General features: G+C 40.3%; 2 protein-coding genes across 2 annotated transcripts in view; one reads left to right on the top strand and one right to left on the bottom strand.

Moving 5' to 3' along the window:
• T265_02210 (hypothetical protein) overlaps positions 1-14515 on the top strand; it is a gene marked incomplete at both ends in the record, with an annotated part of 61688 nt that overhangs the window by 38693 nt on the left and 8480 nt on the right. The window lies entirely within an intron of this gene.
• T265_02211 (hypothetical protein) overlaps positions 1-14515 on the bottom strand; it is a gene marked incomplete at both ends in the record, with an annotated part of 45697 nt that overhangs the window by 31132 nt on the left and 50 nt on the right. Inside the window, one exon of the mRNA XM_009166399.1 lies at positions 7107-7227. Coding sequence (XP_009164663.1) covers positions 7107-7227 — 121 coding nt within the window. The remainder of the gene's footprint in view (positions 1-7106; positions 7228-14515) is intronic.

Raw genomic sequence — 14515 nt, 5'->3', positions numbered from 1 at the left:
GCGCCGGCGGTCACGGTCAACCGTTGGGCGATCGGAGTGTGCGGTTTTTGGGGCCGACCTTTTCTAACCCGTCCTTCCTCGGGGGAAGACAGCATCGCTGCTTCCATAAATATGGACATGCTGAAACCCGACAACCACGTCAAGGTGGCAGTTTTAGGTCGGGAAAGAGAAGCGGTTCTTGGGCATAAATCTTTTGGTCGCTGCTGATAAATGCTATCCGCTACATGGATGAACCCTGTTTTGCTACTCTGTCAAAAATGATTGTCTCCATAGGGGGTATCGCGTCTGCGGTTTTGACAGCAGGTGTAATAGGGAAAAACATGTTACCAGTTGAATGTCGCCGGTACAGTTGCGCGTACACCTAAAGAAGCGTAGACCTAAAGCATTCTGTTAAATTTTTGCAGTCTATCACTTGGAAAGTTCTACACTACTCTATGTTACTTAAGTGCAAAGTTTAAAGAAGTTGATTCTAGAGAGATACGTTTCACTAATTTGTATGACTCGCTTATGATGCAAACGAACGATAAATGAAGCTGACCTGTGGTCAGTCCAGATAATCCGTATAGGTAATACAAAAACTGACTACACTTTCTACTTGAATCAAACTCATCTGAAGTTCGTGAACTTAAGATCTTTTTGTTGATGAAGTCCATCGCCTGAGTTCTAATAAAGATAGCAATCGGCTCTGCTTCTCCGTAGAGTGATTGATTAAGAACCTGGGTATGTTTTCAGAAAGAAAAAGTGATTGTTTTCTTGGATTCTAAATTAATTTACGTCTCATTCCGAATTAAATAGCGTGGTTTACAGCACTTCACAACGATTAACTTGGGCACTTCAAGTTAGGGGGTATGTTCAGATTTGTTCAGTTTAAGTCCATGGCCGCTAGTTGAAAAATCGCTTCCGACATAGTGTTGGCAGTTTTGATACCGGTTAAGTTAGCATCCAACCCTTATTTTAGCGTAGTCATGAAAGACTCGTCGAACTTCAGTTTCCTAGTGTTAATTTCCTGGTGTTAATTTATAGTACACAACCTTGGTGGCATCAGCATTCAAACTTCGATTGTTTGACAAATGAGACAATTGTGTTGAGAATACTCTACTGGTATAGGATGGTTGCATCAGGATCAGTACACATAGAACGGTGAGCTTTTAGACTTGTGAATGCAACATCCCGCTAGGATCAACATCCACAAATTAATGACTGATAACCAATAATATGTGAATTTTATCCAGTTTATTGCCCTCACAGTTGCGACCGCTCATAATGCCCTTATCCCAGCGACTCAACACCAGAACAAATTGATTTGTTAACGTAAGGGTTGGATAGCCTAGAGCAATTGAATTTCTTGGAGTCAGTAATTTGGACGTCCTAAGCAGAAGAGGTTATATTTGCTAGAGCACGAAAAGTAAGAAAATAGTTGAATCCACATGGATTTTAAACGAGGAAGACGTGAACACAACTCTCATAAGTGTTGTGACCACCTTCAACTAAATAAAGACTCAAACTGACTCTGACGTTTTAAAGTAAGATTAGACTCTTCGCTCGTTAGGAGAGTTTTCGGAGATATTTGGTCACTGACTTTTGCTGCATGTAACTACTGTACTATATAGTATACTATATACTACATATCTGAAGTGCCGTACTATATACTATATACTATGCTATATATACTGTACTATGCCATAATATATCATATGTGGATCTGTAAACGCCGCATTGTAATGTTTGTGCTCGAATACAACTTTTCAACATGAGCACTCATGTCAGAATATAAAAATGTAGCGGAAGATGGAAGTGTTTTAATACCAAAGCGTTTCCGCATACCATGCTGCGTGTCGCCGAGGTCAGACAAGCATTCGTGACCGCAAAAATACGCACAACTTAACCGGAATTTAGATGCGTTCGATTTTTGCATATGTGAATTCACATAGAAGTGCTATGATCAGTTCACCTAACAGACTATATGCAAAAACGTAACACTGAACCGAACAGTTGAATAATTCATGAGCTGGTTCAGCCTGGTTGTACGCTTGACGCTCTTCTGGTTTCTCAAACTGATGGTAAGATTTGCAGTGGTAAAAACCCCTTACCTGTCCACAGAACCTGTAGAATGCAAGCTTCTGATAACCACATCCAAAACTGCTCGTTCACTACAAAATTCCTCATTTCCCCGAACGCAAGTGTTCAGTAATTACGCGACAGATAACGACAATATTTTATCTGACGAGGCGTTGTGTTAGTGATTAGATTTGCTTTTAGAGACCCTATAGTAACAGGGAACATGAGGAGTCATTTGTACCGCATGCAAGTTTGTTTCCTTTGCAACTCCAATGCCAGTTGACTATTTGTTTAAGCAGATGCTGATCTATTCAGACGAGCTGAGACCTGCTGGGATAGTCAGACTGTTTGTCATATAAATGAATAAAAATCTCTAACAAAATAGCCTGTCCATTAACGGGCTAGGGACTTGAAAACTTACCAAAAGCTCCATTGTAAAACCTTTCACTTTGGCCACTGGGAGCACTGACGACGATAAGTTTGTTTCACTCTAGGTTATTAGCCCTAGCTCATTCGCGAAAATTGGCTCAGTGGATTTTGCCGGTACTATTACTTCTCTGTAAACTTTAGTACACTTGCACGATGTTTCACAAGATGAAAAAGGTATTATACAAATGCAAGTTTATTCACCTGACCTACGGATTTCTTCAAACTTCAATTACGAGATAAACTATTGTTTACACATTTCTGTTAGGTCCCAATTCCAGGGACAGGGTATCCCATCTTTAGATTATTAAATGTGGGGTGATTTTGTTATGTAACACCGACTCAGCTATTTAGATATATTGGTGAAAGCAGGGTGTTTGGGCGTGACAATGTCAAATAGTGAGTAATGCCTCCAAATGAGCTTCTGTATCTTGAAGCATTTGTGCAAAAATCCATATTGCGCTCTCCATGGTGATTACGGGTTAATGTTTGGTGATGCTTCTTGCTTTCTAGCTTTAATATATTCAAGGGAAAGGGTAGCATCTAATTTGTAAATTGATTTAAAACTTCATCTCCCGCTTTCCGGGTAGTTGTCAACAAATGTCAGAGGAAATGGCAAACGGTAGATGACTTATCAATACTGCTTCATCAGTGTTAGATGACAGCCCACTGTAGAGAGCGACATGCATAAACTGCCCGCAGTTAACCATGTTTTTCCGCTTTAATTAGTACAAATGAATACACGCCGAAAAACTGACGAATTAAGGAAATGACGGTTATCGATCGACAGGAGCTTGGACTCGGAAGTTGTCCGTCTCTTTGAACGAGAATTATTTTCAGCCCAACCACGTTTTTCTCAATAAACATCACGCGAATTCAGTGTGTGGCAAATATCAGATCCTCCACGGGGATTGAGAATTAATTAGATAGTCAGTCAGTAGCAGAAGTGTTCCAGGTTAGTGGTTCTCAAAATTTCTAGTTCAGTGGTTTCCTTCTCCCCTGTTCTACTTTCGTCTTTCAATCATGTCCCCGATGTCTGCTGTAAAACGCAGTCACTAAAAAGAAGATACACTCTACACAGTAACGAGTTAAGCCGATCCCCTGAAGTATGCATCAGCATTCTCAGTTAGTTTACATTGCTACCGACTGTGTTGCACGGATAGCAGCCAAGTCATCATTCTCCAAGGGAAAGTCATCCAAGGAAAGGAAGTAAAATAAGCGACTATGAACTGACATAACGTTGTCTTCTGAATAACATTAGAATTTTCTTCTCCCAAAGGATTGTGGACGTTCTACGATTCTCATTTAGTCGAATCGATAGGAAATAAGACATCACTTGGAGCACCGTACGATAAACCGAGTCCTGTGACAAGGAAGACAACGGAAACAAGATGCCTACCTCATTCATGAAATGCTAGGAGAATTTTAGGTCTCCAGGTTCTCATGGGCACCACATGCAACATTATCGGGAGCAGCAAAAAGTTGTGATTGAAAATTAGAGAACCAGCTATTCAAAACCTGAAAGTTTTATAAAGTTTCATCGGTCAGTGAGAGTGATACCTGTGAGACTGAAGCTACATCAGATAACCATGAGAATCTTTCGGGCCTGGAAGACTCAAAACGTTTTCCACTACAATTCGACATTTTACATCCAGAGCTGACTGTTTTAGAGTTTCTTTTACCGTCATAATTTTCTGGTGTTTTAGTACGAGGTCTCGCGTTGGTCCACCGAAATCTCCAGTGTTCTTCACACTTTTCAATTGTGGTGGGCACACCAAAACCTGATTTGTTGATCCAAAACAACTTGTATTTCTTAACTTGTTAACCCAAGAATAGCGTTATTCAGTGTGTGCTCAGTACCTCTGAACCAACGCCTCGGAAGAGTTTCGCCATTTGAGGTGTCAATGGCATCTAAAGTTGATCCGCCAACAAAAGTAAAAAGAAATATTGAGAAAGTAAAACCCCGTCTAACACCATTGGACATGGCAAACTCAACGTGGTTCCGTTTGTGTCCAGAAGCGTGTGTGTAGTAGATTTAGAGGAAACAAATACTGACTTTTTGGGAGAATGCTGACAGCCCAAATGGTGCAAGCGGCTATGTAAGACTACTTACTACCAGTTGCACCGAGACGAATCCAAGATTTCCCCCTGCTTGTTAGTGAAAAGTTTTGAGAGTGAACTTACCAGCTCAGAGGACAAACACACTAAAGATTAGGAATTCATATAGTTTCCTTCGACTGCCAAACACTGTCAAAATGTTAACGACCAACACGCAAAATCGGCTTACAGAGAAACATGGATGGTCATCGTGTAATTTGAAATGACTGGCCTAGTTTCAGCGCCTGTATTGAAATGAAAACAGTCAATCATTCGCCAGAATAAAACATAACTTGCCCCCCAATAAATCTTCTCTTCATGCAGTTAAGCATCTTGTGCAGAACAATATCAGGAGGTACACTTTGAAAGCAGCTACTGTCAGCTTGATGCCACAATACTTTTTGCCGGATGATCTTTCGGCCTTTATGATAACTGGGGTCGCCCTAGAAACATCCTTTTCTGGTAGAGTTCTGCTTTAGCCAAATCTGAATTTGATTAAGGTTAGTATATCTAAAACCACTGCACTGTATAGGTCTTTGAAGAATGTAGGTTATCTGGCTCACATATATCTGTGCGTTGAGACGGACGGATACTGTCGCTAAAATTCTGATGCTGAGTCTGTCCTGTGTCAACGTTTCACTAAAGTCCATGGGTTCGAACAAGAGTTAGTGTGGGAAGATCAGCTAAACTATTCTTCAGAGTTCTCAGTCTGCCGTTCGTAGTGGTGATTTTGCGTATGATTTGTTGCTTCATTACTTTGCTTCAAGGCCCCTTTGGTGAAAACCAGATTAATAGGCAAGTGAACTGGCGAAATACTTGGCCAACAGACGTTATAGGTCCCAACTGGCTCTCCAGCTCCCCTAACTTCCGGTCTTTCTTCACTGTTCTGCGATATTACTTGGGCCACTGGATTTTTTAATGCTTTAATAAATCACGAGTGTTATTAGCTAATGTTGTTTTTCCGATATCAGCAAGAGCTACTGATCACGCATGTCGAATAAGTTCTGCGTACTGTATTGAAAGCAAAGAGCTTTACCATTTCTCTTCGCTCTCTGAAAGGTTTTTCACCTTCAAAACCGTAGACCGTCAGAGCATATATTGACAGGACAATCAATTAGTATTTACAGCGTGCAGTCGCGTTTATCTTGATGGATACGGACATATATACGGCTCAAAAACGATTATTTGTTTTGCTCCAAGCGTTCATTTGTTAACCGTGGGCAACCCTCACATCGCGGATATTGCAGGATCACTGAAAAATCCAAAAATAAAGTGCGAAATAATTTATTTATTATTGTCGGTTTTAAGTGAAGAACCTTTCTGGGAATTTTTACATATCCTTCACAGACAGTACATATCAGCAGACGGGTGGGCGCAAGTTTCAGTAAGGAATATTTTTCATCCAGTTCACAAGAGCATAAAAAGTTTAAAAGCTAAAGAATGGACGATATTTTTTGTGTTCAGTAAAGCAACATTTCAATTTATGTTAGTAAGGGAGTTAACAGGACTGGTTGATAGTTTGGGGAAATTGCAGGAGGATCGGTAAACAAACGGCAGGAAGGGTGAATAATGAATCCTCGTTGTCTAAGCCAAAGAGAGACTTAGTCGATGCATTCCACTTTCCGCTTTCGCCTCAAAAGTCTGATTCATAAAGAAATGATTGGTTTGGAGGCTTATTCTTAAGGCTGCAATCTGAGTTCAACAGTCTGATCTCGAGAGCATTACTTTTGGCGGGAACCACATCAGTCTGTGGATGAAATTTAACAGATTTTGACGGCATTGAATAGTGTCTGACTGGTCACCATAACCTGCTGGAATACAAAACGTAGTTTTTAACACTGAATTTCCATAACCTGTGCCTCGTATTAGTTATGCCAAAGTGTTAACCAACGATTGTGAAGATACTTATCATTATACTGTCCTCTACCTCCATGAAGAAGACGGTATGATCTTACACTTGCTAACCATACCACCCGCAGTACGGGGGCTTGCTGTGTTACATCTGACTTGGTATGTCGGATAGTTTGGGTACGACGTTCAAACTGGACTTCTACAGCACCGAAAACTGACTAATACTTCACTTCGACTGGAGAACGGAATAAGGGAATAATTAGGCCGATCCAAAAGGTACCCGAGGGTCTATGTATTCAATTAACCATGTATTCTCGTGCTAGTTGAATGCTGTCAAAAATTTCACAATATGATATTATTGATCATTACTTGAGATAATAAAAATCACTACACCAGATGTACATACTGGAATCCATATTAAGCAGTCGATATTCTATGCGCAATGTAGTTCTGGCGCCGCAAACGTTTGATCTGATTATACAACCTGTTACGGTCATATGCGTAGAAATACATCCCTGCCTGGATGAGTGAGTGAATGAAGTTGACCGCAAACAAATGTAAACTCAGCAATTTCTACAAGACTTGTCTAACAATGTTTGTGTGTGCTGTGTCTGGTGGGCCAGCAGCATCCGGTTTTAATCGATTAGATAACCGCGCCAGAAACTTTGACATACCCTTCGGGTATGATTATACATACTTGGTATTGTTTCAGTTCCTTGTGGTGTTCGATGGGTTGCGCACCACAGCAAAGAGAAAACGACAGTTTGTTCGCCATTTGTTCGTATAGTTCTTTGCCTGGTAAAATAGTAGGTAAAATAGTGTAGTAAACCAAGTGTAAGACCGGAAACAAGTAAGCGTAAAATACCATGTTTTACAAAGCCCCAGTTACTGTCCTTTTAAAAATCTCCGCGAAGTCTGTAAAGTCTGCATCCAAAACGAGTGATTTGTAAGAATGCAAATGGTTTTTTATCTTCTGATTGGTTGCATCAGCAATGGTGCTAACATTGGGTCGATAAATCTGGAAATTCGTTTGCTTAATACTTCCGTTTGGAACTAGTGTAAAAAAATGCATGCTTTGGCCATTGGATACAAAATATTTTTTCGTTACTTTGTGGATTATCACTGTCTTTTCATCACATGCTGCCTGTGGTATGTTTTTTCCAAATTCATGCATTAAAAGCAGTATTCTATCATTTATTAAGTAGACATCAGGTGGGCTGAGTAGCGCGATAAAAGCTGCATCGTTTTCGATGGGTGGTCGGGGGTTAATTCATTGTCATACAGATAAAAGTTATGTTAATAATGTTTTGCTGGATACGACAGAATTATGTTTGGTGTTAGTTTGACTATCTGAAGGTAAGTCACCTCGTTTAGCTCATAATCGTGTAAGCTGAGCGTCTCTTCCGGTAAACATCTTACATTTAACCAGATAATTTAACGACAACCAGGTATGGACTTACGATAAGTATGTTACTGAACAGTGTCAAAGTTTGAAAGTGACTTCAAACGATACGCCCACTCAACTTCAGGTTTTTAGTTCGTTCCAGGAAGACTGGGATTTCACCGCGGATCACCAGTACTAAGCAGCAAAAACAGCACAGTCTAAACTGTGGCTCCATGGCAACCAGGGCTCGCGTATCGCTTTTTATTACGTAACGTCAGTGTAAGAAGTCGGTAGAAAAACTAGGCGCATCAGGTCACGCGGTTCTCATAAACCGCCAAACGTTTAACTTTCATTCATGATTAATTCGGACATCGTACTTCAAATTTCGTATAACACTAGAGAGTGGCTCAAAGCCAGTAGTTTGTACTGCTTAAAATATATGCCAAAAGGGTTTTATACACAATATTCTCACCCTATGATCATTGGGCTAGTAGCTCTTCCCCTCTGAAACCGTTTTGTAGGAGAGCATGTAATAGAGTTATACTTCGAGTCTTGGCGAGATTGAATTCTGCATACAGAACACTAAGGATAGTGCTGGATTACAGTGCGACTGTAAAGGGTAATTTATCTGACATATTGTCTTCCTGTGGAGGATAAAACCAATGACCCTTATTACAAACTCATCAGGGTGCTAATAGTTGGCACCGGCCAGAACTAGTACCCTGGTAGAATGAGAGGTGCGTTCAGTCTGGGACCTATGCAAATTGACTACTGAGGCCAGGACCCGATTTTAGAGCAAGTAACCCCTCTTTTAGTGCTATCATACTCAAGTCTGCTGATGGCATGCAACGGTCCTCTGAATTTTCGCTTGCCGACCTTATTCTCTTAAGTATACAGTGGTATAAAGAGTTGACTCAGCACTGTGTTCGTCTGGGGTTGTCCAAGCAAGCACTTGCGCGGTCTCAGCAAGATTGACAGTGAAATCCTTTCCGCATGTCAGTTACTCGCAGATTGGTCACAAACAGCCAATGAACCATAAAACGAAGTCGGAGTTTTGTGGAAACAGATAAGGGTTTCCCACCTAAGAACAGCTTCAAACACGCAAACTGAGCCCCGGTAAAAAGTTTTAAACCAAAGCCTAGTAACCGTGAAAACGGTTGCTGACGTAGCGGTGGAAATTCTGTACATTATTCGATGGACCAAAGATTACCTTTCAAACGGACTCGCTGGCATTAGTTTACATCAGTCGCCATCTTTTTCTAAATTTATGAAACTTCTAGAAGCTTCACAGCCAATTCCACTTTAGAGTTTTAAAAGCTGTGAATAAAACTGAAACCCAAATCGAAGCAAATTCTTACCGTAACAAACTCAAAAATGCATAGAGCTTTGTGGGTTTTTACGATAATCCAAATATTTTGCCGACTATGTTCAGGTGCATTCTGAAGTTCGAAATTTTTTTTCAGAGTATTAAATTTTTATCAATTTTTTGTTTTCTACTCTGCCAATACAGAGTATTTTTCAAGACGAAAATAGTTATTAACCGAATTGTGAATAAAATTAATTCAGATGTAATACAGCCCCAAGAAAACAAATTTTGGTGGGCCCTCTGAGGCAATTTCGGGACCGTCAAAGGTTTAAGGGCAGAAGTTCTAGAAAACAATGTCGCTTTTGGTTGACCTTGCTGGACTGCCACTGCCAGTCTTATCAACGCAACCCACGGAATATATGTTATAACAGGTGACAAATCATGGACGGATACGTAAGTAGATCTCAAAAATGCACGATACAAATCGGTCAGGAATCGCCTTTCATTGGATCAGTCGTTCTCCATGCTTTTTAGTTCTGATAAAGAAACATTTGTCAAAGAGTTAACGTAGAATGGCTTTTTTATGCTATTCAGCTTTCGTCGGTTCGTGTGCGGTTCACGTGCGTCACAAGCAAACTAAACAGAATATAAATATTTAATCAGAATGTCGATAAGTCATAAGTTTCGGGACGTCACCAGTAGCATTAGCTCCATTTGTCAAAAACACAATGCACTCTAAACTTACAGGTAAATAGTATAGCGACTAAACTACATACCGTGTAATGAGGAGCGGCTAGGTGGGGGGTCACTTCAAGGGTGGATGTGCAGACAAGAATAGTTAGTTTTTAGGCGCGCATTATTTCCACTGCGCTGTTGTCGGTATTACCACACAAAAGGCGACGACTTTCGATTCCGATCACACAATGAAAGAGTAAAGACGTGAGCAGCATACGCAATGTAGGGGTTACCTTATTTCAAACACACAAAAAGGATAAATTACTGGTGTGGTTTCGTGTTACTAGAAGAATCTTTGCGACAGGTTAATTATATCGCCAATATCCTGCTTCTGGATTGCAACTGTTCTTCATAACTAAAAAGGGTAAGTTTTAGATGAGTTTGTCTAGCTGTTCCGCCCACATACTGTCGGCCACGCCGCTTCAGATTCGAGGACACGCACAACGACATCATGTATATATATATATATATATATATATTCACCGGGCTTGTTCGCTTGTTCACGTCAAAGTGCTGAAGTCCCTGAAGGGTCGGTCATACTACAGCTTTGTCTCCTTGGCCAAATACAAAGAGAACCTCTAATCCAACAGCTTTTGTAGTGGTTGCATAACAGCTAAGAAGTGACGGTATAGAAAAAATGACAAGGGAACTCATATTGCAGAAGCTCGCAAACTTAGGCTGGTACGGATGGTGTATTTACAGTGCCTGCCCAATAGGGGTACATTGTATTTGTACCACCTCCAGTGTCCTGTGTAGAAAACGTAAGATCTATGGGTAAAGTTAACTGGATAAAACGAACCCTGAAAAATCGCATACGACACCTCTCTTGGATAGCCTGTCGTATTCACCTAAGTTGGTAACTCATGTGATATGTTGATGGTAATCGCATGTTAGTAGTTACTGCTATGTGATACTACTTTGATGCGATGTATTATAGTAGGCATCAACACGTCACTTCAGTCTCGTTTCAAGCATTTGACAAAATGTCCGAAAATTGTTTGAGCTAAATCTGTAGGCAAATAGTGCTCTTTGGAGAAAGTCCTCCGTTAAGGTCGTTCCGAACTTCACTCACATCAAAAACTGTACACAGGATTCACACTTACACAATAGAACAATATGTCTGTTTGTACTGAGCAAACTTGCTACTATACAAATTTAGTTTGGGTGGAACACGAGCCCCTTGTTTCACTTCGCTTTATCGTCGCTTTTTTGGGACTACTCTTAAACGAAGTCTATACTGCGAAGTATTCTCCTCCACCTAACTTTAGGGATTACTTCGGATCTCCTATCGTCGAAATCGGAAAACTGAATAATACAAGGTATATTTTGGCATTTGCTGATCTTGTAGTATGTTCAAAATCCAACCTGAGCATGCAGTAAATCAATTGGAATGGGTTAGGTTTTTGTTTAATTTACGCACTATGCGTCACTGCATATTTCAAATAGACAAAACATAAAGTTGATGAAGATAGAATAATTTTCGCTCATTATATTACATGAAAAGGCATCTGATCGGTTATCGTTCCTCAGGGTGTTTTTTAACCAAGTCGATTTCAGTCCATTAGGGGAACAAACGTGTTAGGGACGCCTATTTGAGTGAATTATGGTCAGCGGTTGATGGGTTTTACGAGCCTCAGATGTATCATGCCTCCATAAATTGACCTTAATTGACATACTCGGCATCCTACTTGGTCGCTAATTTTTCAAACAGAGCCCAATAAAAAAGCAACAGAAATTTCGATTATAGCATAAGAGAATCATACGGTACTAAAATGCCATCTTCTTGATAAGAGGTCCCTGTACACACACCTGATTTTAAGGAGTAAATAACTTACAAATTGTGTTGTAATTTCGTATTTGTACATGGGCCCAGTAGATCCCCAAAGGCAGTCTGTAAGGTATAAGCCAGTTTCACCCGGGAACAAGTAGGTTAGCATCACGTCTGAAACGATAAATTGCATTGCGTTTACATGTAGGCAATAAAAGTCTACAGTTGAACAAGAAGGAACAAGAATACTCTGTCCTACTGATTCACTCAAATAGCCTGAAAAAGGAACACTACTGTAATGAATGCATTCTTGGTTTGGACGAGGGGACCATGTGAGCTTTCACATTGAAAAAAGCTTACACGTGCTTACATCGCAGTGAATTGGGAAAGTTTCACATTTATTTCACATAAGTGACAGTCTTCGTGTGACGAAAATCAGGTGACGAGGCTTTTTTATGGCTACACCATGATTGCAACAGATTTTTGTCTATCTCAAATTAGGAATAGCTATTGTCCACACGAGTTGTTTGAAGGTTATCCCAGTTTTCAAATTAGAGTCGTTCTGACGGCTAAAAAATAACAACCATTTTGGATATTTTTTATGCACTAGGGCAGTGATTATCGACTGGAAAAGAATTCTGAGGGTTCAGAAAAAGGATGTAAAGTTTATATTCAGAAACTAATTTTGGTGCAATATACCTTATGCTTATTTTGCTGCCCGATGGCTAGAAAACCAGCCGGATCAACAACATTCACAAACTGTCCTATGCTCAGCTTCAACCTGAACCGCAGCAAGCAGTTATATTTTAAGGTGGATTTCGAAATCTAATACGCGCTAGGATAATGATACTTCGTTGTCTGTCCAAAGTTAGACGTCTTCCTCTCATCATGCTAAAAGTTTCGGTAGCTGGAGACGACATATGTTTGGTGTCATGACCGCCCTCGTTTACTTCAGTCTAAGCAACCCCTCCATATTCAATATGCGCCTCACTCAAAAGCGTTATGGTAGTCCCTTGCTTTTCTCGGTATATCGATGCAAACATTAAAGTAATGTTGCATTGCTTTGCATCAGGTGGGCACTTACAGATCAACTTGAGCCTGGTAGTTTACAGGCTGCTTGCGACTCACCTTGAGCGTCTCTGTCACTAGCTGGAAGTAGCTATGTCGTCATAAGTAGATTGCATAACGTATTTCCATGAACAGCTTTGGTTTTGAAAGGCAAAATGTAAGACCATGTAAACTGACTACCAATAAGAAACCTTTATGCGGTTTCGGCTACCAGAAGGTGCCAAATTAACTCGTTGCGTAACAGACTAACCACTGCTGCGGGTACAGTTGACTATCAAATCTATAGCCAAACTTGCTCCGTCGGTTTTTAAATTACCAACAACACACTGCTGGACCTAAGAAGTCAATTATGCAGTTCAAACTTAACTGCTTGTAACAAGAACAAAAGTTAGTTAAACGCTACAGCGATCCAGCCGTCAACTTCGGACCAATCGAACTTTTGAAAAAAAGTACGCTTAATTCAGTCTCACGCATCTATGAGAAATTTTGTAACTTTTCTGCCTCGCTTATCTGAATAACATCAACATAATATTGTATACATACACCTCACCATTTGTTTCTGACATCGTTTACAAAAATACACCACAATGTGATCAGATTAGGGTAAAGATAACGAACGTTTTATCGCAGCATATTATGCAAACAACTCCACGTGGCGATGCAAAATGTAAGAACCGGAAGTATATTTAGCACCGAAAGCCGATAGGCCAAATCAGCGATTCAGGAGCAGTTGTACTACAGTTGTACGTCACACTGATCATTAAACACCTACGGGATTCGGATAGAACAAACCACACCTTTTGTGCTTCATTATTGAAAACCATGTGATAATTAGACAAATTCTATAAATAGAGGCACTCAAAGTAACAGGTTGCTGCATCACTAAAACTTCGTCCAGATCCGTATAGGACAAAGCTGTATAGAAGGGATCTTCGACGACAAGAATGGCCCAAGGTTTGATTATTGTTATACTGGCCGTTCCAGAGTGCTTTAGGACATGACAGATGGGCTGAAAATCCAGAGTGTGTTCCGTCAGAGCTGCTACAAGTTTTAGACGATTTACACCCATTCCATGGTTCACATCTAGGTAAATTTTAATTTAACCCAACAGTAATTGTTTGTTGACTTTAGTATTCTTCTTGTGCGTAAAGCGGATTCACATACTTCCATACCGATAACTGCGAATAAGTAAAGAAAGCACTAAATAATTGTGGGCACTTTTGACGCTCTTTTGCGCTGTGTTATTTCTCATTTAGTTTGGCAAAAATGCAAAAAAGCCCTAACATTAGACTATTCATAAAAAATTACAGCAATAATACTGACGACTTGAGTATCGTCAAGCTGATATAAAACAGCTTCACAGTTTTTTTCTGGGGAGGGATTTGTTTGCAACACTCATAGTTTCTCTATAGAGCACCGTTGCTCAGAAATGTGGTCACTATTTACCGCCCGTTCAAGTGTTACAACACCTCTTACTTGCGCGGCAGTTTTAAGATTATCATTTGTGTATTTTACGCTGGTAAATTGTATGAATGTTTTTGCGCGTCACATTGCGAATAATAGCAACGGAACCTGTAGCGGGAAAATTCTTCGATATCTTAACATATGGTACGGTCTTTCTGCAACAGATTAAGCTGAAAAGTTTTATTAACGACGGCTATAATATGCGATATATTCACGAGAAAAAGTGAACACCACCTACTCGACTTGGCACCATGACGTTACTTTCGTCCGTTTGGTTCCTCCTAATTACTCCTGTAGAAGAGCAGAAGAGCAAGCCGATGCAGCAGCTGGATTGCCGTTAAAAAAGAAGTAATGTTGC

Source organism: Opisthorchis viverrini (genome assembly GCF_000715545.1).
Source record: "Opisthorchis viverrini unplaced genomic scaffold opera_v5_27, whole genome shotgun sequence".
In the NCBI taxonomy this organism is placed as follows: domain Eukaryota; kingdom Metazoa; phylum Platyhelminthes; class Trematoda; order Opisthorchiida; family Opisthorchiidae; genus Opisthorchis; species Opisthorchis viverrini.
This window is presented reverse-complemented; position numbering and strand designations above follow the sequence as displayed.